Genomic DNA, 26,776 nt, shown 5'->3' on the forward strand with positions numbered 1-26,776 from the left:
AATCCGATCAACAGGCCTCACTGGTTGGCAAATATCACCTGTGACAATCTGCAGCATGCTTGGAGTGCATTCCAAAAACGGGACTGTAATCATGTAGGGATGAAATAGCAGAGTAGTGGCTACGGTATGCAAAATCCACGAAGCTCAAGACTTCAACATCTGGCCGACTCTCGTGACGGCTCTCAATGAGTCCGACAGCTCACATCGGTTTCAAATACAGTAATTGAATTCGTGGTGTTCTCGTTCTTTTTGTGGTATGTGGCCGCATTGTATTTGATTGGGTTGTGGGTTGAACACCGACTGCAACAAGTACAAGAGAACACCGGATGTTGAACAATGGCGTTGGGGGAGGCGGGACAAGTCACTCAGCTTCCTTCCGTCAAGTCCAGACTCGAACTCTTCGGGAAAGGCATCTCACCCATTGGCCTGTGTTCCTGGTAATACAAGCCGAATTGGTTGGTCACTGTAACAAGGTCGGTTCCAATTACAGTCATTTACCGAAGAACATGCTCGGAAACATTCCCGGGCCTTCTGTTTCGGCCGTAAAAGAGAAGAAGCAATCACCTGTGGGCCAGGACCACCGGCCGAGCTGCAGACACCTGCAAGCCCTGTCCCGGTCCTCCCCTAAATCGCTTGCAGCCGTGGCAGGTCACCACTCGAGTTTGCCCCAAGCCTGCAGGCCAGCCAGCCGAGGGCCCCTGCATGGGGATGGCAAGCCCAGGATCCGCAACACGAACCTCAGCTATTGCTTTTTTCCTCTCCCCTTCCTGGCTGACAGCAGCAGCAGTCCACACAGAACAGCGTGGACGGGCAACAAGGCGTTCTCAGGCCAATCATTGCGGCCCTCGCCGTCTCCGGGCATGTTCGTGCAGGGGACTGACTTTTCTGCTGGCTTGTTGCTTTTTCTTCTCCCAGGCAGGGTGCAGCGCCGATCGCCGTTGCGCCCCGAGGTTGCTTTTCTTCCTCGCCCACGCTCAGGTGGAGGTATGACTTCACCTTCACTGCGTCACAGCTTGTTGCCGCGCCTCAGGCTGTTTTGGAGGTTGAAAGGCACATCGGCGGGCTGACAGGACATCTCTCGTTTTGTTGAGTGTATACTTATATTTCCTGGCCCGTTAGCGTGTTGTTGCCTCGTTCGTGCATTGGGCGGCCCCCATCCCAAGGCAGCCATCATCCTCCCGAGAGGTTTCTGTGCCCCCTTCCCCTTCCACTTCCCCTCCGCCTGCCTGGCAACACGAGCGAAACGAAACAGAAAAAAGCCCAAAGTGCAGTGAGGCGCGACTCCGTGCTTTGCCACTCCGCCCCTGATCCAGCCTGGGCCCGCTCTACCCGGGGCCGAAAAGGCGCCTGGTGTTGTTGTTGTTGTTGTTGTTGTTGTTGTTGTTGTTGTTGGGGCCAAGGGGGACACAGACACAAGCCTTTACCGCCGTAGTTCCTCTCTGCCGGTGCCACCTGTAATCAAAGATCGCTCGGTTGAATCAAACCAGTATGTAGCCGAGGAAGCCCTTAGAGAGCCGCGATCGCAGGGTGGGGAGGCCTCATGTGACGGCGCACATCGAGCTCCAGTGGTCGCCCTTTCACAGTAAGGGCCTGTGTGAGGGCGTTGTCAGCTCCCTTTTTTTCTGGCCCACGTACGGAGCCGCAACACCAATTGCCGTGGTGCAATGTCGTGGTCAATGACGACAGTTGTCGAGGTCAGCTGCTGCCCCTCGCAGGGTTCTGGGTTGTCCGCGGGGTAGGTGCAGCTGGGCCAGGAGAGTAAGCCGTAGTATTGGTGGTAGAACGAGATCACTCTGGCACAGAAGGGACGGAAACCGAGGGCTCTAATGTAGACAGCAAAACTGCGCAGAACTTATGTGCTTTAGACTGGAACTTTGCTGTCACACTCGATCTCAGACTGCATGCGATGTGGGTGGGTGGGATCTGCAGAATGACAGGGCTGCATATACTCGTGGTCGATGAAGGAGGGGACTGATGGAGGGGCAAGACGACAAAGCTGCCTGCATGTGATAAGCGTGGGGAGACGAGACTTTCCGAGATCGTCTGTGATGCAGACGCGCATGAGGTCGTGAAACGTTGGGAAAGGATTCGCGGGAATAAAAGAAAGGGGTAAACGAAACGAAACTGCGTGTTATTTGCCCTCCCGGGTCAAACAACGGACGGGTCACAATCATGGGCCCGAAGCATGTGTTGGTGCATGAGTTTATTCAGACGACTACCGTAAAAGCTCCAAGAAAGCAAATCCCCCCCCCCCCTCGCATGTGTTATTATAAAGTACAAAGTGGTATCAATTTGGGTCCAACTCCCAACGCCATGCTCTTCTTTTTCCTCCCGGCAGGAAACCGGTTGTAGACGACGTCGCAGAGGATAGGTGAGGAGAGTCGGATGGTAGGATGTCGTGCCGCGGAAGGGGGGTGATTGCTCGCTGGATGTGAGCCTTCAACGACCTAAGCTTCATGTGAGCTCCAATCCGCACAGGGTCTACTCGAAAGAAGGAGGAGCTCACCATCCTCGACAGGCCATCACGTTTGTCGAGACGACTATGCTGATGGGCCCCCATGCCGAAAACAAGAATTCACCAGCTGCCGTCTGGTGATATGTGGGACGAAACCAAGTAGTCAAAACCAGAGATGTTGATTCGAAAAAGTCAGGCCGTTCGACCCTCGCGGCGCTGTAGTTGCCGGCCAGGCGCCACGACTAGGTCACTCGGACCTTGCGTGTCTGGTACTCGACGCGACAGTACTGGTCGCGGGCCCGCCCGCAATCGGCGCAATGAGTGTCGTAGGTCCAGTCCAAGGGCCCGAAGTTACACCATGCACAGTACCACTTCCTCTCCTGGACATATTTGGACCGGCGGGAGGAACTCCCACTGTGGCCGTCGCCGCCGAGGTAGACATCGTGCTTGCGGGAGCTGCTGCTGTGGGGGTGACGAGAGGAGGAAGGCATGCTGAGAGACTGTGGCTAGGTCGGGCTTGAGCGGATTCCGAGCGGTAACAAGAATGTCGTTGGACGGTTTGTGGGAAGTTGGGTTCTTCAAGAAGAGCTGTGCAGACTGTGAGCGTTGAGAACGGCTTGCTTGGCCAACCTTAAATTCCAGGACGGGTTTCTGTTGGAGTTTTAAGTCCTCCATGTCTACGCGGCAGTGTATGAGATCGCAAGCTTCTTCGTTGAGAAAGCCCTGGTGACTCAACAAGGTCGGCAAGGCGAGCGGTGTCGACGAGGAGAGCCCAGGGCATGGCTCAGACGGAAACAGGCATTCTTCGATGTAGAGTAAACCAAGGCTGCAAATGTCAGTGGTCCCGGGAATTCTGGCAAGGGCTCCCCAAGGTCATCTGCTCCACGCTCCGCGACCCCGCCACAGCCAGTAATTCTTCCTGAAACCCAGACAGCTCTGTATGAAAACAGAGGGTACCTGGGGCTAGGGACTAGCGTGACAAGACGCAATGGGGAGGGACACCAGGTTGTTGCCAGGACGAGTCTAAGCCCGCCGCTCGCCTCAGGGCACCATAGCGAGGGCTGGGTAGCACTCATGACCTTCTGCCTCGCAGACAATCCATGATAATTGACGGCGGCGAGGGCCGAGGCGGCAAGGGGATTCGAGCAAGTACGTAGTCCTTGGGCGATTGAGGAAGGAGATTCGTGGGAAGGGAGGGGCCCACTAATGCAGGTACAGACAACGTTTGCCACTGATGACATTGGTGGAGGAGGGACGGCCACGGGGATGGAAGTCCCCAGGACATGGCTGTCGAGTCACGGGTAGTCGTGGCCGGTCGGTCAGGTGTCGGTCGGGGTGACGGCGGCGCCCTGTCGGTGGGCCATATTGGCGTGAAGGGTGCAAGTGTCCATCGTAGCCAGCAGGGTGATTCTCATCCACTCGAAGGAGGAGAGTTTCGTCTTGGCACTGACACGGAAAGGGACGCGGCGTGCTCTGCCTAAGGTCCACGATGCCAATCCGACCAGGGTGACTGAGGCATCGGGCTCCAAGCGTCGTGTTGGCCCTCGTGGTGAGTTTGATATTCGCCACCTCAGCATGGGTTGCCCTTAGGGAGAGAGTGGACGTCACTATCAAGCATGTGAGCCAGTTGAACAAATCGAGTTTGTTGGGTGGACCGCAGATAATCAGGAAAAAAGGCAACAAGAAAAAAGAGGACCCCCGAAAGAGTGGAAAAAGGGCGGTGGTTTCAGCTCCCGTAAGCACGACGGTCCATGGTTACATCAGCTGATCCCGTGCAAAGAACATCGACAGGCTAGGAGACCATCAGGACTAACGATGCTTTGGCACCCTGGAAGATGACAACAAAGCAACTGACTTGTTGCTTGCCGGCAATGATGCGTTCTGGATATTGTCCCACCGGGACGTCGATGGTAGCCTCTGTGACGTGACGCCGGGCCGCGAACCACTAAGTAGGCAACCAGCCGCAATCCCGAAGGAACCCGTCCCAAAGAGACTTTCGAGGACAAGGCTCTTCAAAATCTTGCAGCTTGGCTTCTTGCAGGCACTCGCCTCGCTGCGCTCTTTCAGACTTGGCCGTTCCTGGACTTGGTGAGATCCGTCCGCGTTGGAGCAGCCAAAGTGTTGCGCAGCGCGAGATATGCCAATTCGCGCACTATCGATCCTTCACACCCTTCCAGTCCAGCCTGCCCCCTTCCCTCGGCAGTTTTCAGGGCGTTCAGACCATGGAAATGCCAGTGTTGCGCAGTTGTGGTCGGCGGTTCAAGCTGAACCGCCTCGGAAATCGAATCTGATGCCGCGGCCACTAAAGTGCAGCTGAGGCTGCACATCATTCATTTCCGCCATCCAGCCCCGAACTCGGGCCTGATCCCGGCCAGGCGAACAGAACACTCGCATATTCTTGCGGTCTCGTGAGTTGCCTGTCAAACTGCTTCACTTCGTCTCCGCCACGTCGACTCCAGATGCGCCGCCACTGCTGAGCCTCCCGACCACACTTGAAGTCGACAGTCCGATCAGTAAATGAGGCTTGGTCAAGGTGAAACACCCTAGCCGGCCGTCACACCGTGTCATCCACAGCGTTGAGGATGACAACCGGCCCGAAGCGAGACAAACTTCGGTCAGAACCCTGGAAGCAAGCGTCTCGAGCCAGGGGAAAGTCCATGACAAGATGCCTTGACGAGAATTGAACGGATATTCCGGCCGGTTGTTGTCGAGATCGAGGCTGCCTAGGTCAGCAGAGAGACTCAGCGCGTGGCTGTGGTCCATCCTGCTGCCTTCAGCTCGTGCACGTCATCGCTCTCCGTCGCTCCCATGGGCAACCACAATCGTGGGTGGGTCATCGCCGCCGATGGATACCTCAGCGCTGCGGAATTAAGCAGTCTGGTTCCTGATGTCGTGGGAATGGCGAGCAGCGTTGATTCAGAGACCACGACATGTCGTTGCCCTGGGTTGTTCAGGGCAGTGATGAGGGCCGAGTTGCAGCAAGGGGGGTGCGGCTTGTCAGCACCACAACAGCCCCCGCTTTCGGGCACCGGCTAATTATCGGCGCTGCAGTCCCGGCATCCAACTTCACCTCAACAAGCACCGTCTATCTATGTTCTAGATCCAAAAGACACTTTGCTGGAGCAGTAGATTGACACGCCACCAATACCATTCGGTGGATTCTCCTCCGCTCGGGTCACAGAAATGGCACGTTATCACCATGGTACAGCATGCGATGCTTGCCAACCAGCATCGTGAGCACCTGTCTTCGAAATACCTAGCCAAATACGACACGGCATCCCAGAGAGCAGTGTGACCTGCCTAATAATCCAGGCTCTGCGATCTCAGTCCACTCCGAAGCCATTAAAAGATAACGCCGTCCACAGCTGGCATTGGCTGCAGGGCCTGTGTCCTCTCGCCATCGGTTCTGGCTGAGTTGGAGGCGAGAGGGGGTGGACATACAACGGGCCTCTCGCCTCCGAATCGCTGGCTCTTTGGTCGCAAATCTGTGGCCACTCCACGCCATCCTAAACACATTTCAGCCATCAACACTACGCACGAACTGCAACCAGGCTTTTCCAAGGCGACGGCGTCGCCGGAGGTCGCGGTGCCCAGTGATTTCTGGCAGAGACTGCTTGCTGTCGCGCCGTCTCCTTTGTTTCGCAAGGCTCCCGGCAGCGTCACAGGTGCGTTGCGGAGGCGAGAGCGCAACAAGTGACAATTATCCAGGATGCTGTGCACTGGCCCAGGCATCACGACCACTTGTCAGTCAGGGGTAGACCTTTGGCTGCCTGACGCCTGAAAGTGCGCGGTTCGGGGGCCCCGACGCGGCCTGAGGTCTTTGCTGCAGCGCTAGGAAATTGGGTTGGTTGCCCTTCGTCACCCTTCACCGCGGAAATCTCGACCCCTCATGGGCGGAACCATCAATCATACCTAGATGAGCGATGCTACCCCGCGCCCTACTGCAGTATGCATCCAAGGGAACTGGCGGACCAACAATACGAGACGGCAGTGGGACACCTGGTCGACCGGCCTTGCATTGGGCTTACTCCAGCAATCGGGCCCGACCAACCGCCAGAGGATAACTGGGGGACTGTCTCCCCGGCCATGTACTGGCACTCGGTCAGCACGAGCAGCCAATTCCAGCCATACCGACCCATCACATCGACTCAGCCCGCTGACCAAATACTCCGCTTGGCCTGCCCCACCAAATGCATCGAAACACCTTCCAATCGTGGACCACAAGTCAGTCTTTTCCTGAGTGGTCGAAATGCGCTGCTACCTGATTGGCCGCCGGTCGTGCAATGACGCCTCTTATTCGTATATGGAACAGGTCGCAGAACGGGCCGGACCCGGAGTGGGGGTTTTTGTTTCGTCAGATTTGGGTACCGTGCACAGCAGAGCCTCAATCCACGGCCCTTGCCATATCCTTCTGGTGCAATGTGGCGAGTCGACTTCTGGACAAGGACTTCCTCTTTAGGGGCCGAAATTGTTCGAAGGACAATACCGAGGTGCAAGCTGTAGGCAAGTATCCTGCGTCTTCAATGCCGTATACGCAGGCGCACCTCGCGTCTGGTAGTCACTAGGTGAACATTGAAGCCGGTGGACGGCAAGCAAGTCCGTCCAATCATCCGCGTGTAATTGGTTGTTGTCATTGCTTGTCTGAACCCCCGTCGGTGTAACCACATCTGTGTGCCGCCCCGGACTTCTTGCAATTGATGATATACAACACTGCCACGTCAACTCTTCTCTAATAGGCCACTCAGTGAATTATCTTTCATCCGATCACTCTGGTCACACCTGAGAAATTGCAGAGCCGCATGCTAGGCCGAGAAAATCCAACGTCCTGGATTTTCTTCTCACTTACAGGCCATTGAAGATACTCTTCTCGCTCTCACCATCTCCTCCTAATTGCCGTTGGTCATAAGCATGACATTGCGCATGGCAACGCCCATTTGTCAGACCGACCCCCACATCGATAAATTCGGACTAGCCGTGTTGCACATTCACGGCGCTCCAGATCTCGCGTAACCGTTGAATGTTACACACGCTTCGTAGCCTTGGCTTCAGCCGGCGCCTCTCAGCGGCACAGTAGACATCATCACAGACGCCTGAGAGGTCCAGGAATAGGCAGATGATAGTCAGCATACCTTTGCAGCCACACTAAGCCTCCAAAAAAAAAAAAAAAAAAAGAAACCTACTCACTGCATCTCCGAAATGTCAAGTGTGGGTGCCCATCAGGCATGATGGGATCCGCACGTCACGGCGTTCACTCATACCCCCGCTGACTAGGTACCCAAGTTCTGGTTACTCTTTCAATTTCTCCGCCTATTGATCATCTCCAACCTCCTTTTGGCTCCATCACCCAAAGCGCATCGATAGTAGAAAGCCGAGACCTTGTTTTTCTTTTGAAAGGGTGCAGATTGACGGTGTTTCCGAACCCTTAGATATAGGGGACGGCCCCTACAGTGCAAAAGATGGCACAGGGAGCCACTCGGACGATGTAGAGAACACAGGACCTAACAATGGATGTGCTTAATCTCGGTGGCAGGCACCTCATCTCATGTTTCCCTTCTCATTCGGATCGCGTACCCTGGTGTCACATCATTAATAATCCTGCAAAATCTGAGTTTTGTCACCTCAAGTAGCTGTTCAGCGTGAGACGCTGACCGACGTATCACAGCCATGTAAATCAACCTGGGAAGTACAAACAAGTCCTGCCTAGGTCTGTTCGAACTTCGGGGTCAGGTAGCAAGCTCAGAAGGGTTGTTCAGCTGGCTTGGAGGTAGTGCAAGGAAGTCGTCGCCAAACACCACAGTCGGAGCAGGAGCATGAGCACCGCATAAGTTGATCTGCATCATCAATCAGCCCACCAAACCCAAATATAGGAACCAACTCGGCCTGTCGTACACCCCCACAGCATATGAAATCAGGCACCCCAGCCAATGTTCCATGCCGGCGCCACTTGAGTAAGAATCGAAGATGGCCAGGGAACTAGCTGAGGGCGTGAGAACCTTCTCACAAGCCAACCGATCAGTTTGCATCTGGAAAACCAAGCCACAAGGCAGAGTGGTCAGACTCCAGAAGTGTTCCGGCACCAAAGGCTTCTGGGCGGTACCCAAGATCGGGGCAGGAGGGGTCCAAGGCGGCAACCAGCTACGACAGGATGCTTCCCCTTCGTCCCCACCATCTTTCCCTTACTCGCCCCTCACTCCTTCCCGAAGCCACCCATCCTTGGCTCTCTTTCCTCTCCTACTGCCTCCGGCTGCAGGTCCACCACCCCAGAGGTGGTCATGCAACCAGCCGTGTGCTTATGCATGGAACCTTAAACCTGGAGCTACACCACTGCGCACAGAGTGTGACATAAAGTCGGCCGCGGCCCACGTTCAGCCACAGCGCACGCAAGGCGTCAGAATGTCAGACCACCTCGGGACAGCCCAGGGCCTTGACCTACAACCCTACTGTCAGAGTCATGAAACAGGTGGAGCCTTGCAATGTTTGACTACGCGCCGCTGACCTTGTTGAGATCGGACTGGTGGCTGCTCACCGAAAAGCTGACCGTAAATACGGCGCAAAGCCCCTTTTCATCGCCACTCTTGCCTTCCCGGCAGGGCTTTTTCTACCAATATTGAGGCATTGCCATTCAAAGTGCCGCTGTTGAGTAGTAATTATCACATGACAGCCTCCGAAGTGACCCATACTAGTACGGGATGCCGCTTGGGCCTACAGTTGCCTTACCGTGTCTTTCTCTGCTGTAATGACCACCTGTCATTGCGTCTACCCCCAGAGAAGCCTTTGGAGTGACATACAAATGAGTGGCTTAGGCCGACTACAGTCAGTGTGGAGGCTTAGATGATTGATCCTCAACACTTTTTACACGCAAACGATTGAGGCGGATTCGTGAGGATGAGGCAGGAAGGTGGCCGTACGTGCTTGTTGGAGAGAACGATCTCGATTCACCATTGGCGAGCGCCTGGAGCACAGCTTTACATAGGTACGTCATTCCTTTCAGCTGGGAGACACAGCGTATCAAATTCTAAGTTGATCCAAAGATGACTCGGTGGCCGTGAGGTCGTTCGTCTTTCCTCAACGGAGCTTCAACTAACTCAGCGGCACATAGGCAGAGCCACCGCTTCTTTGAAGAGCACAGTTACTTGATTAAGATGAATAATTAATAAAAGAAAAGAAAATTTACAGGCAATGAGGTGACGAGACCGTCGTGCCCGTCATTCCCCTTTCAAAAGTGATACAATTCAGCGAAAACATGAAAAAAAAAAAAAAAATGAAAGAAAGAAGACAAGGAGAAAAGTCAAAAACCGAAACCTTGAACAAGGGGAAACACGGAGCTCCAGAACTAGGAATGGACAAAACCAAACAAGAAACCGAATTTTGATGCGTGAGCAACATGAATCTAAGACACGGAAGCCAGCAAAGACGAGACTCCGATATCAAAACGGCCCAGGATCTCCATAGCCGCGCCAGTATCCTGTCACGCATAAAGTAAGCATGGAGAGGCTCATCCAGTTTACTCCATCACCATCGACTGACCTTGCAATCACCTTCTGACACGGTCAGGGTAAACAGTAGTTTGGTAGGCAACACAGTTGCTGCAGCGTTGGACATGACAGTTGTAACACGCGTAATCGTTCAGTGAGTTGCCTGCATTGTTGCAGTAACACTGTTTGGGAAGAGAAGTTAGGAGAGTATTGCCAATCAAGCGACGGAAGGGCACGAACACATGTCCAAAGTGTCACTACTTCGGCTCGGGAACGCGATGGACGTCCACTGGAGGACGACCCGTGCTTTGAGGATGAGCCATGGTGATGATGTCCGTTTCCCATCTTGGTTGATTATTCTGCTCCTGAAGAGCCTTTTCTCGTAGACGATGGAGAGATAGATATGTGTACCAGGGCGCGGCGTTGATATCAACGATGACGAGTGTCCTTGAAAGATTGTGGAAACACTGCAGGAGGACTGATGGCTTTAATAATTTTCCCACGCGACCACGTCACAGCAGTGATTCCTTCAATCGCACGCCCTTCAAAATATCACTGCCACCCTGAATGCCTGGCAGGCGCCGTCCAAGGACGACAAAGTCTATGAACGCCCTGACATGGTCGCCCTGTCGTGACCCGCGGATCCAAGGGAGAGGACGTACAAGTCGCTCGGCCAACACTTGCAAGCCATTCAGGAAACATCGCCGAGCCAATCACTCATTCGAGGCCAGCAAACTCCAAGCACAGCCGTAAACCCTCGAGTGAGATGAATAGGTTTCCGGGGCCGGAGCACCCTAGGACACGTGAAGGGTTGAAGGACAAGAAAAGGGGCAGTGTCCCTTTTCCCTAATCCCTACGCCCTGCGATCTCACACAAAACAGCCATTCAAGCGATTCGCTCTGACGCCTTCGAAAAGAAACTAAAAAGACAATATTCTGGCCTTGAATGGACTCCAAGGCGATCCGACCGAAATGCGGTGGACAGAGCGACCACCGATGTCGCACGGATTGTGGTCACGCGCATGTGGCGCAAGCAAGAGAAAGGAGGCTCAAGGCCGCATGCACATTCCGCCCTACCTAGGTAGATCACAGCGTCACGTGTGTGATGATCTTCATGCTCAAAAGTGCAGTTTCGAACGTCTAGGGACCGGGAGTTGAGTGCTGACGTAGCGGCCGGGCGACTCGGTGGCAATAATGATAACTTCGGTCCGAACCCTGCCCAGATTCTGTCCACAATCCACGGGCTCGGGAATGAAGGCCAGAGCCGATTCTGGTAAGCTTCAACAGAAATTGGATATTCAAAAGAAGCAGGTCATGCCGACACAAGAAAGCAAAGAGATTAGGAAGGTTGGCTTCCAATTGCTCGGGCGCCGTTTTGATGACGCTGTAGAAGAGGTATACGCTGTGCAAATGAAATCCATGCTGGTAAAGAACGACTATGACCCAAGGAAATTTCGCAGGGTGGCCTGCTGACAATAGGAAATCTAAAAAATGCACCCGAGAACAAAGAAACCCATGAATGATCAAACTGACTGCACCTCCACCCATCCTATGAGCCTCCAGACATGTCCAAGGTCACTAGCCAGAAAGCAGAAGTTAGTGGACTTCATTGATAACGCCAAATCCAGCAAGCCATGCCTACCTTGGAGAGTTTACCGGCCGGTGACGGGGCCGGTGGTATTGTAAACATGGCAATAAGTACATCGTTGATGGTCGCAGGTGGTGCACACCGGAGTTGTACTGTATAGCATGGCTCCCGCTCCACAGTAGCACTGCAATCATGCGTGAGATTAGCACTACAGTTGTGAACACACATCTCCCAGCTGATGAGTTCAACTCACACAGGTCCAAACCATCACGGTACTCCTAGCAGGGCGGCGGCTGTGTGAAGGCATATTGATCGAGTACTTGAAAGGCTTCGAAGCGTTGGAGCTTTGAAAGATGGTATTTGAATGGGGAATGTTGTCGATGTTGTGGATGATATCGAGTCCATCATGACCACCAGGCTGGAAGGACAACCAACTCTTTATACTCTGATCGAGGAGCTCAATATCATATGGGTATTCAGCGACGAGACAGCCTAGACGTCCCAAGGGATACCAAAGGTCGACATCGCCACTTTGCTCGCCTTTGCCGGTGACAGGGTGTAGTTTCTTTCCAAGGGAACGAATCCCCAAGCCCCTCACCCCCACCCTTTGAGATGTCTCTCCCAAGGCACAAGGCCGCTGTCAAAGAAGTAGCACACCAGGTAAAGGTACCAAGGCATCAACATCGAGTGAGCATGTCTGCAGGTGGGGGAGTCAGCGCCGCCATCCCGAGAAAGTCCCAAGGGTATACCGAGTCGGCACCATCCTATGCATGGCAAGTGGGTTGTACCGAGATATGTTTCTAGAAGGGCCAGGTACCAGCATAGTCGATCCTTCTGTGTGTTCCCTGCCACCCTTTCCATCAGGTCCACCACAAGGAACAGACAAAGCCACCGCGAGACCCACTCGGGGTTGTCGAGAAGACAGAATATAGATGCCTGAACCATAGGAAAACAGCCCGCGAGGGCGTAGAATGATGCCTCCTGGTCTGATCGGCATGATGTGCCGTCAAGCCTGGGGGCGGTCGCCGTTTGAAAAGGATGGGATGTGATTAACTAAGCTCAGCCCCCACAGCTTTGATATCGAGGAAACGCAGAGAGAATATGGCGATTATTCAGCGTTCACACCGAAACACCTGGGTGTCTTGGTGTCCTGGGACGTGAGGTCGGGACCGACGGAGCCACCCAGAGCCGTGAAGGCGTAGGATTCCAGCTGCTGACGAGCCCACTTGACCGAGCCCTACCCTCACCACCATGGGATACCGGTCTGTAAGTCGAGACTGTCAAACCACGGTGCAGGTTACGACCGTCTCTGCCTGGCAACTGCCTCTCTATCGCCACTGTAGTGCACACTAGTCGATGCTGCGGCGGGAGCACAGGATGCCTGCTGGCTGTCGTCTTCTCATGGGGCGCCGTTGCCCACCCACCACATGTAACCTCGTCCTGTCCTTGATGGAAGCCACCCGCGCTATCGTCGATGAAGGCTGTATCTCCGTGAGGGGTGAGCAACCAAGGTCTCGAATATGGGCTGCCGAGGTTCGTGGCGAGAAACGCCCTTGAATCCTGCTGGTTACCGTGCCGACTAGGTGATTTTTTGAAATTCCGCCTAGGCAGTGTAGATCCGGCGGTGTCGAGAATCGTGTGTTGTGCCACCCCCAAGTGCTGCCACCATTGACACGAGAGAATGTCGACAGCAGATGGCCTTCACAACGGCCTAGTCCAACCGCCTAGTGTCCTCGGCTAACCACCGAGTACTGTGCCGTGTTATTGGCCTATCCATTTCACGTCAAGCCGGGCAGGAGCTCTCGGAAGACTATCCTCTGATTCGGGCCCGGTTGCTGACTCTTTGCACTCCCCGGACTGAAGGAAAGAGATGCGCATTACAAAAATATACCATACAACGCTGCTGCGCGACGTGTCATCCCTCATAAGATGAAACTCGCCCCATCTGAATGCGGTTCTGTGCCTAATTATAAGAGTCTGATAATGATAAGAGTCTGTCTGACTTGAGGACTGGTGCGCCGGGTGAGCAACGGCCCCCACGGTCATAAGTGCAGCACTGCTCAGCTCTTCAGCTGGTTCAGCCTCAGCCCAGTAGGGCTGGCCGACCCTGGTCGATCTCGGTGCCGTCTGGGACCTTGACAAGACCAGCTTGTCCAGATGTGGACTGCTGCAACGATTCCTGGGGCGAAACAGGCCCAAAAAGGACTTGCTGGTTGTGCCGGGCCTTTTTGTCACGCATCCAAGCATGTGAGCTCACTTCCCCTGAACGATGAAAAAGTGCTGCCAAGCAGCGTGGCAAAAGACAGCGCAAGGAGAGAAGAAGAAGAGGGCAGAGCAGTCTGAGCCACTGGCCGCAATCATCACCATTGAGAAAAGGCACCGAAAGAAAACGCGACTGCTCTGTGCCGCATGGATTTTCCATCCTGGAGACCACATATGCAGGCTGTGAGCCACTCGACTCGCAAACACATGCATCATTTCTCGATGGAAGTTTCAGAGGATGAGTCCCATCAAATCTGTCGCGTGCTAGAAGATATCGAATTGAAAACATCACCACCGTGTTCATACTCGAAGGCGGCTCGCCTCCGGGTTGCGTCCTTGTGGCAAGCAAAACGACACAGTGAGCGGAGAGGGGCCTCTTCTTCAGCTCTCCCACGCGCTCAATCCTGCAAAACTAGAGCAGTTGGACCGAATGCTAGCTGCATCACCACTTGGGAATGAATGCACTGACGGAAAGGCGAACCTCGCGAGATAGAATCCGGTGCTGGCCAGGACACGCCGCCAGCGATTTCGCGATTCGTGGACCGACTCAGCCCTGTGCCGGCTTCCAGGCTGCACGAGACCCGTCAGGTCAGGTCTGCTCGAAAGGCTCTTGATTGCGTTCTGTCCGCGTCCTTGCAACAGGCGACAGCAAAACCCTCTGGTATGCGTTACATTGGATGGAGCTCGGGGGCCTCGTCGTGAAGGCAGCAGCTGAAAGTAGCCGTAGAGACAAAAGCCAGGCAGACACCAGACAATGGAAACAATGTCCACGGTCGATTGAACTGGCGTTGACTGAAGCCCCGGCAGCGTGGCCTGGTTCTGAATGCGCATGACTGGCGGCGCATGGCGCCATGGGTTAGGGTCCGTCTTCCATTAATAGCGTGTGGGAACAATGGTGAGTTATCGCGCGCCAACGTGTCCCATGCTTGAAGGGAAAACAGACGGCGCTTGGAGAGGGAGATTGGATCTCGAAACAGTGTTGCAGTGTGGAGATGAAGGCCAAATTGGCCCGCACGGCAGTCGAGGCCAGCAGTTCAGGTGGAGGCACCGGTTCATCCAATACTCCCTAGCGCCCGGCTGGTTTCTTCACACAGGCCTGACAGGGTTCACGTACAGTGGGCGCTATCGCTGGACTGGGAGACGATGACAGGGAGGCTTGACCCAGCGGCGTCTCTGATTGGAAGGGGCTCCCAGCGGCCTTCCATTCTAGCACAAGCCCCCACGTCATCGCTGTCCATCGCGTGCCTTGCAAGCAAGGTACGACGGCATCATCTTAAGCTACTTGCTGCTTTGAGCCAGACTTGGATCAACATGTTCTCATTCCAAGACCTTTCTTTTTCTCTGTCGCATTGATTTACATATCTTTCTGTCGTTCGCCAACTCAAGTGACTCTCTGCCAGTCACTCATACACAAGCATACATAATTCTGACCCAGTCACCGTCTTGGACCGCTACTTCAAATAGGCGACACTCTCCCAACAAACAACAGGACGGCAGAGCTCTGACGTACGAGTCGACCCCGACCTACGACAGTCCGGCATCACGACATCGCGAAATCGCTGCAGCTTCCATCTTTTCACGTGCCAATACGAACAGATTTCTCGGGAAGTGACACCGAAACGGCGACACCAATAGCTCCGACGTCACGCGAAACAATAATTACAGCCAAGCAACACAACGCAAACAACTGCCCAAGATGGGTCTGATTTCTGCCGGTCTCTCATACCTCGTCTTCTCCGCCATCCACATCGTCCAGTTCGCCCTCGCTATCACCGTGTGCGCGCTGTACGGAATCGACCTGAGCCGCGCCAACAAGCAAGGCACATACATCGACAGCAAATGGGTCTACGCAGAGGTGGTCGGCGGCCTGTCCGCCTTCACAGCGGTGCTGTACCTGGTGCCTTTCATCCTGCGCTTCTGGCTCGTGTGGGCGTGGAACCTGGTCCTCTTCATTCTGTGGATCGCGCTCTTCGGAGTCTTTGGAAAGATGTACATCAATGAGGACGCCGAGGGCGACAGCGGCGTGCAGCGCATGAAGAACGCCGTCTGGGTCGACCTCGCCAATGCCATCCTGTGGTTCCTCACCTTTGTCGGCGCTGCCGCCTACTGGTTCACCCACCGCGAGAGACACAGCCGCTTCACCGGTCGCGCCAGGGTCTAGTGGCCTCCCAGCGAGACGGGAGAGCGCATTAGTAACGTCGAGGCGCACCCTTTTGGCACGCTGCCGCCCCGGCACTGCGAGAGCCGCCAGAGCGCTATCCGCCACCGCAAACGATCCGCCGAGATGGAGAGGGGGATGAGGATAAACGGAGGGAACCCGGAGGGCCTGAAGCATCGAACTCCTCTTCTCAGTTCAGCTTTTGGATGATGGGTTTTTGGAATATGTGTTCCTCGTGGGCCATAGTTTAATAGCGATGGTGCCTGATGATTGATTGATACCATGCCCTCGGTTCGGGGGATCAGCGTTTGATTTCTTCTCTCTGCAAAGATATCCAGATACCACCAAACGGATTAATACTTGTGTTCGTTTTCAACGCTGAAAGTCCTGAGCTGCGTGTGACTGTGCGGCGTTGTGTTCCTCGCTGGACAGGCGTCTTGACCGAGATGATCTGATTCCTCAGCAAACCAGGTGCCAGACACCATATCGGCCCTAGATTGTGTAATTCTCGATTCGTGGCAACATGCTGGCGGTTTAGAAAGTTCTGACTCGCAGAGCCCAGCATCCCGTCTGAGCAGGCAACAATTTGTGCGACAACTGGTCAGATCGAAGCTTGTGAAAAGATCATCGCCCGTTTTGTTTTTCATCAGACTTATCTATTGATCGACAGATCCTTCGACAGAGACGCAGCGCCTCGTCAATCCCGGCCCAACCCACGCGTGGTGAGCAGGGTGTGCGGCTGTCTACGCGGCCTCCCATCCATCTGCCGGACGATGGTAGTAGATCTTTACTCACTCGGTCAACAGACAAATCTGCAACTCTTGATCAACATTCTCCAGGGTCCTCGAGGTATTCCTGCCCAACACCGTACTGCCAGAACTGCTCCTTGCGAGCACCTGTTGACAGTCCTTGCTCGCTCAGCGTCGCATGACGTCACCGCACAGATTGTCCCATTCAATGAGGCCCCATGCTCCTCTTCCCATGGCGCCCAGCCGCAAAAGCTTTTACGAACACCTGGGGAGGAGAAGGGGCAAGCCCCCACACGCTTGTGACGACCCCATGGTTACTGGTATATCCGTTGTCACTTCTCACCTTTTTCTGTCTCTTCTGCGGGAACCAATTCTCGGCACTTGACGCGCCTTTTTCTCGTTGGCGAGACGGGCCAGTCGCGAGACGAGGTTGGGACACGTCTGTACACCCCCGAAGCACGGTTGCCTCTTTCACAATCTGGTTGGGGCGGAAATGGCGATCCGAGACATTGGATTCCTGCCGCGTGGACAAAAACAACGTGAGGGAAAAGAGAGAAAATTGGGAACCCTCCAGAGACTGGAACCAGAGGCTGGAAATGCAACTCCTCACCCCACGGTAGCTGGGCCATCCCACGCTTCTGCAAGCGACCCCCCTACAAGCGATCTGCGCTGAAACAAAACGGTAGCCTGGCTTCACAAAAATAAACCCACCGCGTGCCGCGGCCGGGGGAAACATTGGGGCCCGAAAGGCTCACTGTTTTGTTGTTCTTCTGGGGCAGCAACGACATCCGCCGATGGGCGGCTGGTTGGCTGGCGGCACGCGGCCGTCGTCTTCTCCACCCGTGGTGGATTGTCTGCATAACCGGTCGGTCGGTCGGTCGGCCTTGTCCTGGGCGGCTTGCTTTTTTGCCCTCCCAGGCCTTGCTCGTTGTCCCTGTTGGGGGGGGGGGGGTTGGCCTTCTCGCTCCGCTCATGTGTTACTCGCTGCCTCCGTTCCAGCGGGTTTGTCACTTATTGGTCTCGGGGTCTGCTTGCGGCGCCGTGTCTTGGATTTTTTCAGGGTCTTTCCGCCCTCCCTGTCCTGTGCCCAATAGACCGCTCGTCCCATATCAAGTTTGGCTTATTCGGCGGGCAAAAGGCGGGAATGTCCTTGTGGTAGGGTACGGTGGCTTGGTGTGGGTTTTGGTTGGTGGCGCCCGAGCCACAAGGCGACCGTTCCCAACACAGCGACCCGTGGAGCTGATAGGAGATGGTGAGATCGGCCTGCTGGGCGTCCCGCTAGCATCGACAATCATGCCATCCCTTGGCCCCTCAAGGGTCCTCCTAGCCCGTCGGGTACGTGCTCCATCGCACTCCCACCCTTGTTAGTGGCGCCTGTGTGTCTTGGTTCGGCTCCGGTGCCAAGAAAATCCTTGTAAGCGCCAGGAAGGTCGCCGTCATACCAACCCATTGGGACCTTTCTGGGTCAAGGGGATATTTGAATTTGCTCTGGCGGTCGACCGCAAAGGTCGAGGCTTTGTTGACCCGCCCGGCCAGCCGACCTACTCGTCGACGACTTTCTAGAAGGGTTTCCGTCTGGGCAGGGAGTAAGGGCGGTCGTCGAGTGTTGGTCACAGCCTGACTGTTTCAACTTCCGACAGGTGCTAGCGCGGACCAGGAGTGATGATGGAAATGTGACGTGCTGATCTCTGTCTGGGAGCTGTCGGCGCTCATTATACTGTTCTGGTAAAGATGTGCTGCCCTTTAGCGCGTGGGGCATGGGAAGAGGACATGCAAGCCTGGGCAGACAGACAGAGAGGGTGTGGCTCACAGAGGCTCAGCAGAAAGGCAGGGTCCTATTGATGTTTCTTTCAGCCTCCAATAACCGCTTCCACAATTGGAAAGATCCTCTGGGGAAAGCCGACGACTGGCCCTGATGACGACCTCAGGCAGCGTAAATGGTCCGCTGGCGACCACAGGACTGCTTCTGGCTTTTTCCCGGGGAGCTGCGTAGGTGGCCATCCGCAGCGACTGTGTCTCGGATTTGACATGCGTTGAGGAGCTGTAGGTGGCCGGAAGGGGGCGCCTGCATTGCATCTGCGGTCCGCGGTAGCGTTTGGATCCTCCTCGTCTCCCCCATGTTCGGTTGAGGAGGGGGTTGATCGTAAACTGTTGCATCTGTCCATTTTTGCCGCTGATGATGATGGCCTCGGGTGCGCGTGAAGGTTCAGGCAGAGGCCATGATCTTAAACATTTGAGGGCCCACGTCTCCCGCGATGATGGCGCCAGACGTTGCCTTCTCCTCTTGAGGTTCGAAATTAGCTCTAAGGAGTCCCCACTGCTCTCATAACATGATCAGATGTGTTTTGAAGCTCTCCTTACGTCTTAGTCAGGCACACGGACACCCCATTGTCCCCTCATCCTTCGTCTCCTGTGCTTGTGTATCTGAAGCCGACTCAACTCTTCCACTCTGAAGCCTGATCGTAGCTTCAGTTCCCGGCCGACTTGGAAGCACTGAAGTACCTACCCAGGTACGCAAGTACTCAGACACTACAGGGCGGTGCCTAGGTACTTATTAGTGTCGGGGACGACCCACCGATGTGATGGGAAGGAGGGGACGGGCGACGGTCGGTACGTACCCTCACCCCGTATTTATTGGAAGGTGACTTCTCTTTTCATCGCTCTGCCCAGCTTCCCACCAGTAGCAGTACCCACCAAAACAGCGGCCTGTTGGTACAAGTACTGATTCAGTCCAAGGCCGCACTTTTCTCTCGACGCTCCAATGCGAATCAAAACCCACGACCACGACAAACACCATCGAACACGATCACATCAGGGAAAGGAAATACCCACTGCAGATTCAGAATCTTCCGAGATACGACCCATAACTGCGGAACCTTTGCGGATAATAAATGGGCCTGGGTCACAGCGGGCCGAATCGAAGATCTCCTTCTGAACCACCTGCGCCCGCCATTCGAGCTGCGAACTGAAGATTGAGGTCCTGAAGCACAGAAGAACAGGAGACCAAGGACTTCTGCACCACACCTCGACTATCGTCACCACGCCCCAGCCGCCCACAGTATCCTGTGCTCCTCAGGATATCTCCTCTGTCAGCTGGGCCTTGCCGGCGATCCCACCCCCGAATCGTGGTCCGCTTAATCCCAGCCTGTCTCGTGTGGAATGCATATCCGTCACTGTCAACCTTGCGCACTGGGAAACGACGCAGCCAAGCTGTTCAGGTGGCTCCGAGAAGACCTTGTCGACGTGCAAGCTGGATGAGCCCCGAAGTCTCGGCCGAAGCGTGACTCCTGCCCCAGATTACAGAGTTCCGGTTGGTGAAGCTAGGCTCTTTCCTGCGCGGTAAGCAGTCTGTCTCGTTTTCACCACTCGACCTCCTATCGTTCTCGTCTAGAAAATGTCCATGCTGCGGTGGCGAAGCAACCCACGAAGTGAGGGAGATCGTCAGACCTATCTTTCGGTCAGCAAGTTTGCAATCTCAACGACGCCGACGTTCGTGCTCGCTCGTCCAGGGACGGTCATCTGTGACCCCGGCAAGACCAATCGTCGATTGGTGCAGCGGTTTTCGGAATATCGCCGACGTTGGTAGCGGCTGAAGCTTAAATTGAGCTCCACAGCACGAACACTGTCACCCTCCGCTACCGTGGGATCGTGGCAGGTCGGGCACGTGCAGCTCTGCAGCACTACAGGATCCCCAGACTCTTGAACAAACTCTATTCCGTGTCCCTCCCCCGGCCTCGCCCTTCCGGCGCATTGATCGCTTCGCCTTGCAATCGGGCAAGATCGAAGTCCAAAGAGATCGAGATAGGCTAACTCGATTTCAACTGCAGCGTCTAGAATCCTATCGGGAGACTGGAGCAGCCCGTCTGCCGCGTTTGGACGAGGCCAAGGCAATCATTCCGACGGGCGTGCGTCTCTGGAGCTTCCGGCAGATAGGATCGTTCTTTGCCACAATGTCGGACATAAACCAGGCCGGCCGCCCATCGGCCATGAAACCACTGTCCTACACGTCCCACGCGGCCCAAGGACAGAGACCTCGCGGACGAACCGGCTCGAACTCGTCAGCGTCTTCCGCCGCATCGGCCACCAGCGCCAAAAGCCACGACCAGTTCGTCTTCTCACCACACCAGACTCCCGCCTCTGAAAAGGAGCCCTTCTTCTCGCATCAGGAGTATTCTAGTCTTCACAATCCCCAAACACACAGTAAGTATAAATCCCATTCCTTTTGAGTCTCGTCAAAACATCATCACCCAACAACGCCTTGTATGAAGCCCGGCGTTGGATCAGAGGACGTTGGTTTGGCGCGCTTTACGGCAGCATTGCCGCGACTGCCATTACAAGCGCCCGTCACCATGATGGCTCCCAAGTGGTCGTACCGAAGATCATTGGTCCGACTGTAATGGCCTCTTCGTACAACTGTCGAGGAGTGCGATTCTGTCCAACCATATTCATGGCGTGCTTGGTAGCGGCACGGCGGGTCTGGCACCGGCAGGCTTTGGCGAGTTTCACACCTCGAGATGTGGTCGCCTGCGTGCCAGCGGCATCACATGAAGATCATCACCACCACACCAATCCCGTCAGGGTCCTGGATACATGCCGGCCACGTCTTCGTCACAATACAACGGCGATTCAGGGTAGTGCCCCCGTGAGCTCCACAGGCGATTCGGGGTCACAGTTGGGAGAGCGCCATTCCCGCCGAGGGGTGTCTCGGGAGGCTGGTCCCGCACTGCTCCCGTGGCAGGACAGGGGATCGTGGACTTTCGCGGCAAGGGCGTCAGCAACAACGAACACCGCATTGCGGCCCATGCGGTCCATCCGGCAAGTGGCCTGCAGGACGTCATCACAAAACAAAGTCCGCCCAGCGATGCCCACATTCGCGCCATCGGATGACCAAAATCCTTCATGCATTTCCTGCATTCACACCAAGCACTTCATGCACCTGCACACAGTAACAACTGGCTGACACCGCCCTCTTTCTTCTTTATGTAGACATCCCCTCGCAACCTCCTCACAGTACTTTAACCTCGCGGTTCTCCTCGGACTCGACAAGTTCCACCACTCCACACAGCCGACCTATCGTGATCGAACTACCCTCGTCGGCGTCAAAAAAGTCCAAGACCAGCTCGACCTACACACCAATTCCGCCTCTCTCTGCTCGAGGTGACATATCAGGGTATGTTCTCCACTCAGTCCCTTCCCCCGCCTGCGGCTCCACGAGTCGTAGAGGCGTGGGTAGGCGGCACGGGACGATAGTGAGGGGTTGACACTGACGATCACTTACGTGCAGCGGCTACTTTCCATTCCACGAAGATCCCGAAGACCGCATCCACAGACCCCATCCATTCCACACCGCTGAAAAAGAGGCGCAACGAGACTGCGATATCGAGAGCCTCGCCCGGAGCATCGAAAGTACTCAGGGTGCTCCTTCGTCTGCCCCAGAACCTCGCGCTCCCTCAGCGCCGACCCCAATCTCCACACCACCTGGGCAGTTCCCCATGCTACAGGCTGCCAAAATGCCTTCGTCGCGAGGACACACGCCTGTCACCTCCTACGTGCCAAGCGGCCTGCACGAGACGCCCTTGCCTGTCGGCAAGTACTATCCCTCGAACTACGAGCACCGACAGAAGCAGTCCCACCACTCGTCAAGAAGTAGTACACGGCCGTCCTCTGCCGTCGGCCCTTCGTCTGTCAAGTCCGACACTGTTGTGCCGCAGATCAATAGGACTGACCCACGCGGGCGCCCCGACTCGGAGGCCAAAATGCGATTACTACAATACCAGCGCGACATGATCACGCAAGCCCAGCTTGCCAAACAACGTTTAGAGGATGGAGGCTCGTCCTCATATCCGGCCGCGACGGGCCGCCATGGGGCTCCTTCGCATAGGAAGAGCAGCGCCCCAAGAGGGCCCATATCGCCAAGGCTGCAACCGCTGGGCAGCCCCGGACCGGTGACACCCTTGGCGTTAGAGGGCGCTGATGGTTACCTTTCGGCTCGGAGTCGGGCCAGCCCTCGGGACAGGCCGAGGCCAGTGCCAAGCCCGGACGCTGGGCGAGAGAGCCACGCGGTCGCCAGGGCGATGAAGGCACACGGCGAAAGGCGACGCAGGGAGGGCCGGTGCTCGCCAGCCGTCGAGGCGGGAGGGTTTGGATTTTGAGACTCGTCTCCGCTGTTGAACCTTTAACAAGTCTTTCATTAACCATCCACAGTCCGCCGACGGCATCGACGGACGGCCCGGTGTTCGCCGGATAGGACGGTCATCTGCGAACGTCACGCACACTCGTCGCCCTCGCGTTACACCATTTGAGAGTACAATGCGGTGCGGCGATCCACTCCTCGGCCGGCAGACTCTTTTTTGTACGACTCCCGATGTTATGTGCAAAATTCGCCACTCAGCCATACCAGAGAATCGTTGGATGGCCCCTGGCTGGCACCTTTCATTTTCAAGCCAGTAGGACTATTTGACATTTGATACCCTCACAGCGCTTGGACCCAGGATAGACAGCATTCTTAACACTCACTCCAAGCAACGCGAGTGGTCTTGTTTTTGATAGATTGCATTGGGTCGGGAGCATTTCTATTTCTATGGATGCTTGGTAGCAGGCACGGTGGGAACACCCCAGTTCCTGGCTCCTGACGAGAGCGCCGTCGTCATTCGTTGGGTGGAAGGGAGGGCATGGTAGCGGGAACCAGGGCTTTGAAAAGTCAGCGGTCAACTTGTTTATCGAGGGCGGGGCGGTTTGCGTTGGCACAAGTAGAATTCGTGAAAGAATTTACCCCGTCATAACGATGTCATGGGCTCTCGAAGAGCAGAGCCTGCACAACAAAAGAAGAAAAAAAAATAAGAATTTCATCCACGAAACCAGGAACTTGCTCATTCTCTAGATATACCATCCCCGTCCCGTGAGTTAACATGCCAAAGATGGAAAGACTTGGTAGACGCGGACTAGGGCGCGCACGCGCAGGCGGGCTTTCAGATCCACCGCTTGTGTTCCGGCATAGGAGTAATCCATCTGGTCACCGTGCGATCTCACAACATGGCATCCATGTTCATGGGTGGCGTGATTGATATTTATTGCTATGCATACAACATAAGAAACAATTGAATCATTTACTGTGTGCTTCATGCCCCTGTTTAACCGGCCAAGATGTTCATAACAATACACGAGGTCGTTTCCATCAATGATCCTCATTTCCTGAAGATGTACATGGACCTTGATTTCTCTCATGCAGCCGGCTCAGTAATGAATTCTTTTCTTTTCTTTTCTTGCTTGAAGCTGCCTCCAGGACCGAAATGGGGGTATTAAGAAGTTATATGGTCTCCGACTACCGGACCCATCTTCACCTGGAGCGCGTCGCACGTCATCAAACTCATCCGTGTCCCCGATGTAGTCGAACCCATGGAGTATGTCGGTGGCGTGGAAGGTACCAAGTATCGGTGTCCCGTAGAAATATCTGGCCAGGTACGTCCCTATATCGCCAATTTGTTAGCCGCGACGGGAGACCCAGCATTGAGAAATCAAATGTAGTCGAATCTCATTGAAGGAGAGAGAGGCGCAGACATGAGTTGGAGCCCGCCGACCTGCGTCTACCGTGAACCCTGGACTGATGAGTTGCTTACAAGATGGAGGACCACCAAGCTGTGCATTGAGCTGCAGGACTCGGCGGCGCTGGAGAGTGAACAGCTGGTCGCCCAAAAGCGCAGCTGGCCGCTTGAACTGCGGATAGACATCGTTGAAAGGGCCAGTGCCGTATGGCGAGCCCGCAGAAGAAGAGTCCGGATAACTGTTCACGTAGCCTTCCACAATAGAGCGACCGGTCTGCGGGAAGTAAAAGTCTTCGAGGTATGTGACCAGGTCATCTGTTGTTGACAGATTAGTTTGCGAGAGAGAACAGCGTGCCTTCGTCTTCTTGGTCTCCAATTATGAACGGGACTCGGGCATATCTCCCGGAAGCAGATAGTACGTCAACCGTGTCCTGGAGGATATCGCCGTCTGGTCTAGGAGCACTTTTGGCTGCTAGTTAGCAGTGTTTCTCGTTCGAGGGATCACCGCAGGAAAGCATTGAAAAATTGATCTTGAAAATACGCACTAAGACAATTGACCCCCATTGTAATCAAAGAGGGCGGGAACACTGGTGGCGGCGTTCAGGTAGTCCTGGTAACTCAGAGAGCGAAGACACGCCAGTGTGTCTCCGGACCCTTTGCAGCCCGCGCTGCGAACGACCGAGTCGTAGACCTGTTGAGCTTGCGGGGGGCGTCAACACGGGCGTACGAAATCACACTTCCACTGTCCATGATGGCGCCGCGGAAGAGTGGCTTTCCCTTGTAGGTGTTGTCCCCGCCGTTGAGTGTCATCTGGAGGCGGACGGAGATAGACCCGGCACTCTCGCCAAAGATGACTACCTTGTCCGGGTCGCCACCAAACTGTGCGATGTTGTCGGCGACCCACTGTAGGCCTGAGATATCGTCAGCTGTGCACAAGTCAGGGGCGTCGGAGCCCAAGCAGCGTACCTAAACGCTGATCCCGCAGGGCAAGATTCGTGGAGCCCTCGGCCAGGAGCTCTTTGCCCGGCATCAAGCCAAACCCTCCCACGCAGTAGTTGACGGCGACCCAGACGACCGGCTTGCCCATCGCGATCGAGTCGGTGACGAAGCTGGAGCCGTTGAACAGGGAGCTCCAACCGAGCTCGGAACCGCCCCCGAAGATCCAGTATATCACCGGCAGGTTGTCGCCTGGGGCTGCATTGGGAGGCTTGATAACATTGAGGGTCAGGCAGTCCTCGGAGGCGCCGAGGAGTGTGTTCTGGCCGAACGGCGTGTTGACTAGGCGCCCTGCTACGCTCTCCAAGACACTTGACGAGTTGAGGTTCACCACCAGCTGTGGGCACGCCTTTGCATCTTGAGTGGCATCTACCGTCCCAAGGGGTGTTGTAAGAGGCTGTGATGGTCTGAGGCGGAGGTTTCCAACTGGAGGTTGAGCATAAGGGATTCCCTGGAAGGTGGAAAGGCCTTCTGCGTCGTACCCAACCACAGTCGTCCCATCTGCAAGGGTTGCCCTGACGTCTCGCTTCTGCAACGAGCAGACTGGCGTGGCTAGGAAGAGACGAAACAAAAAGATAAGCTCAAGTCCCAGCATTGTGCAGGACGGTGAGGACCAATGTCGACTAGAGGATGTGAGCTTTCACGAGAATGCGAGGAGAGCCCGAGTTCGTTGGACCAAGTAGACGTGATGTCCGCGATGCGATGGCCCGGGATTTCTGCGCCCACGTAGCAGAGCAGCTCCAGCAATATACAAGCTTTGGCGTGCCATTTTCGTATGTTCGTATCTTCTGTGATGAATATGCTGTTAACAGGCAGACCAATGAAGCTGTCGACAGAACGAACACGGCTGCCAGCCACTGCAAGTGTCGTCACATGATGATATTCCATGGACTCTTACCGAAGACAGAGCACCTCCCCGAGCCTTACTTTCAGGTTTAGATTGTCTTTTACAGGACCTTCGCTTCATCTTCATCCAAGTTAGCCCAGCTGCATCTCCAATCAGGCACCCTTGTTCGGGGCAATCCTAGGTGTATACCATTAAGAACAAGCGTTGCCAAGCAAGATCTGCAATATGACAGGACCCTCTGCCGAGTGCTATGTCGACCTTGTAATAATAGTGCCGAAGCGTAGGCGGGGGAGAATCTCGCATGGCTCAACCGTATCCAGCACATGTTGAGAGCAACAACACCGTAGCATCGTGCTTGCTTTTGGCAGTGACATCCATCTCTTATTCGTATCAGGGTTGCGGGTAGAGTGCTGCGGGAATACAGGCTCATCCGATGGTCTCGATATTCCGGGCCATGTTGTTAGCCGTAGGAACGTCATTATCCCCTTCCCTCATCCAATTTTCGTCCCAGCTTAACGTCAACTAGCCTAGCCGCTGCGGAGTTTTTTGTCGCCATCCAATTTGTCCAAGCATCGGGATCTTGACAAGCACTCCCGCGAGTCTACTGCCCACCACACAACAAGCAATGGTCTTCGGGAGACAATGCACTATCGACAAGGCCATGCTCTTCAACCAGTCGGCTGGATTTTCGGGGCGTAGTAATCAT

At 55.1% G+C, this 26,776-nt stretch overlaps 4 protein-coding genes across 4 annotated transcripts; 2 read left to right on the top strand and 2 right to left on the bottom strand.

The window, feature by feature from the left end:
* Positions 1–1,506: 1,506 nt before the first annotated feature.
* On the bottom strand, positions 1,507–2,946 carry INS49_001270 (uncharacterized protein; the record flags this gene model as incomplete). The annotated part of the gene is made up of 2 exons (XM_043162102.1): positions 1,507–1,590; positions 2,713–2,946. 2 exons carry the CDS (start codon positions 2,944–2,946, stop codon positions 1,507–1,509), a joined length of 318 nt encoding a protein of 105 aa, XP_043030608.1.
* A 12,529-nt stretch (positions 2,947–15,475) lies between these two features.
* INS49_001271 (uncharacterized protein) lies at positions 15,476–15,940 on the top strand (the record flags this gene model as incomplete). The annotated part of the gene is made up of 1 exon (XM_043162103.1): positions 15,476–15,940. The coding sequence occupies one exon, from the start codon at positions 15,476–15,478 to the stop codon at positions 15,938–15,940; it is 465 nt and encodes a 154-aa protein (XP_043030609.1).
* A 4,696-nt stretch (positions 15,941–20,636) lies between these two features.
* Positions 20,637–22,838, top strand: INS49_001272 (uncharacterized protein; the record flags this gene model as incomplete). The annotated part of the gene is made up of 3 exons (XM_043162104.1): positions 20,637–20,886; positions 21,673–21,856; positions 21,971–22,838. The coding sequence occupies 3 exons, from the start codon at positions 20,637–20,639 to the stop codon at positions 22,836–22,838; spliced, it is 1,302 nt and encodes a 433-aa protein (XP_043030610.1).
* Positions 22,839–23,804: 966 nt separating this feature from the next.
* On the bottom strand, positions 23,805–25,818 carry INS49_001273 (uncharacterized protein; the record flags this gene model as incomplete). The annotated part of the gene is made up of 5 exons (XM_043162105.1): positions 23,805–23,812; positions 24,027–24,152; positions 24,303–24,542; positions 24,971–25,138; positions 25,194–25,818. The coding sequence occupies 5 exons, from the start codon at positions 25,816–25,818 to the stop codon at positions 23,805–23,807; spliced, it is 1,167 nt and encodes a 388-aa protein (XP_043030611.1).
* Positions 25,819–26,776: the final 958 nt, after the last annotated feature.

This window comes from Diaporthe citri (genome assembly GCF_014595645.1).
Source record: "Diaporthe citri strain NFHF-8-4 chromosome Unknown scaffold_1, whole genome shotgun sequence".
NCBI lineage: Eukaryota > Fungi > Ascomycota > Sordariomycetes > Diaporthales > Diaporthaceae > Diaporthe > Diaporthe citri.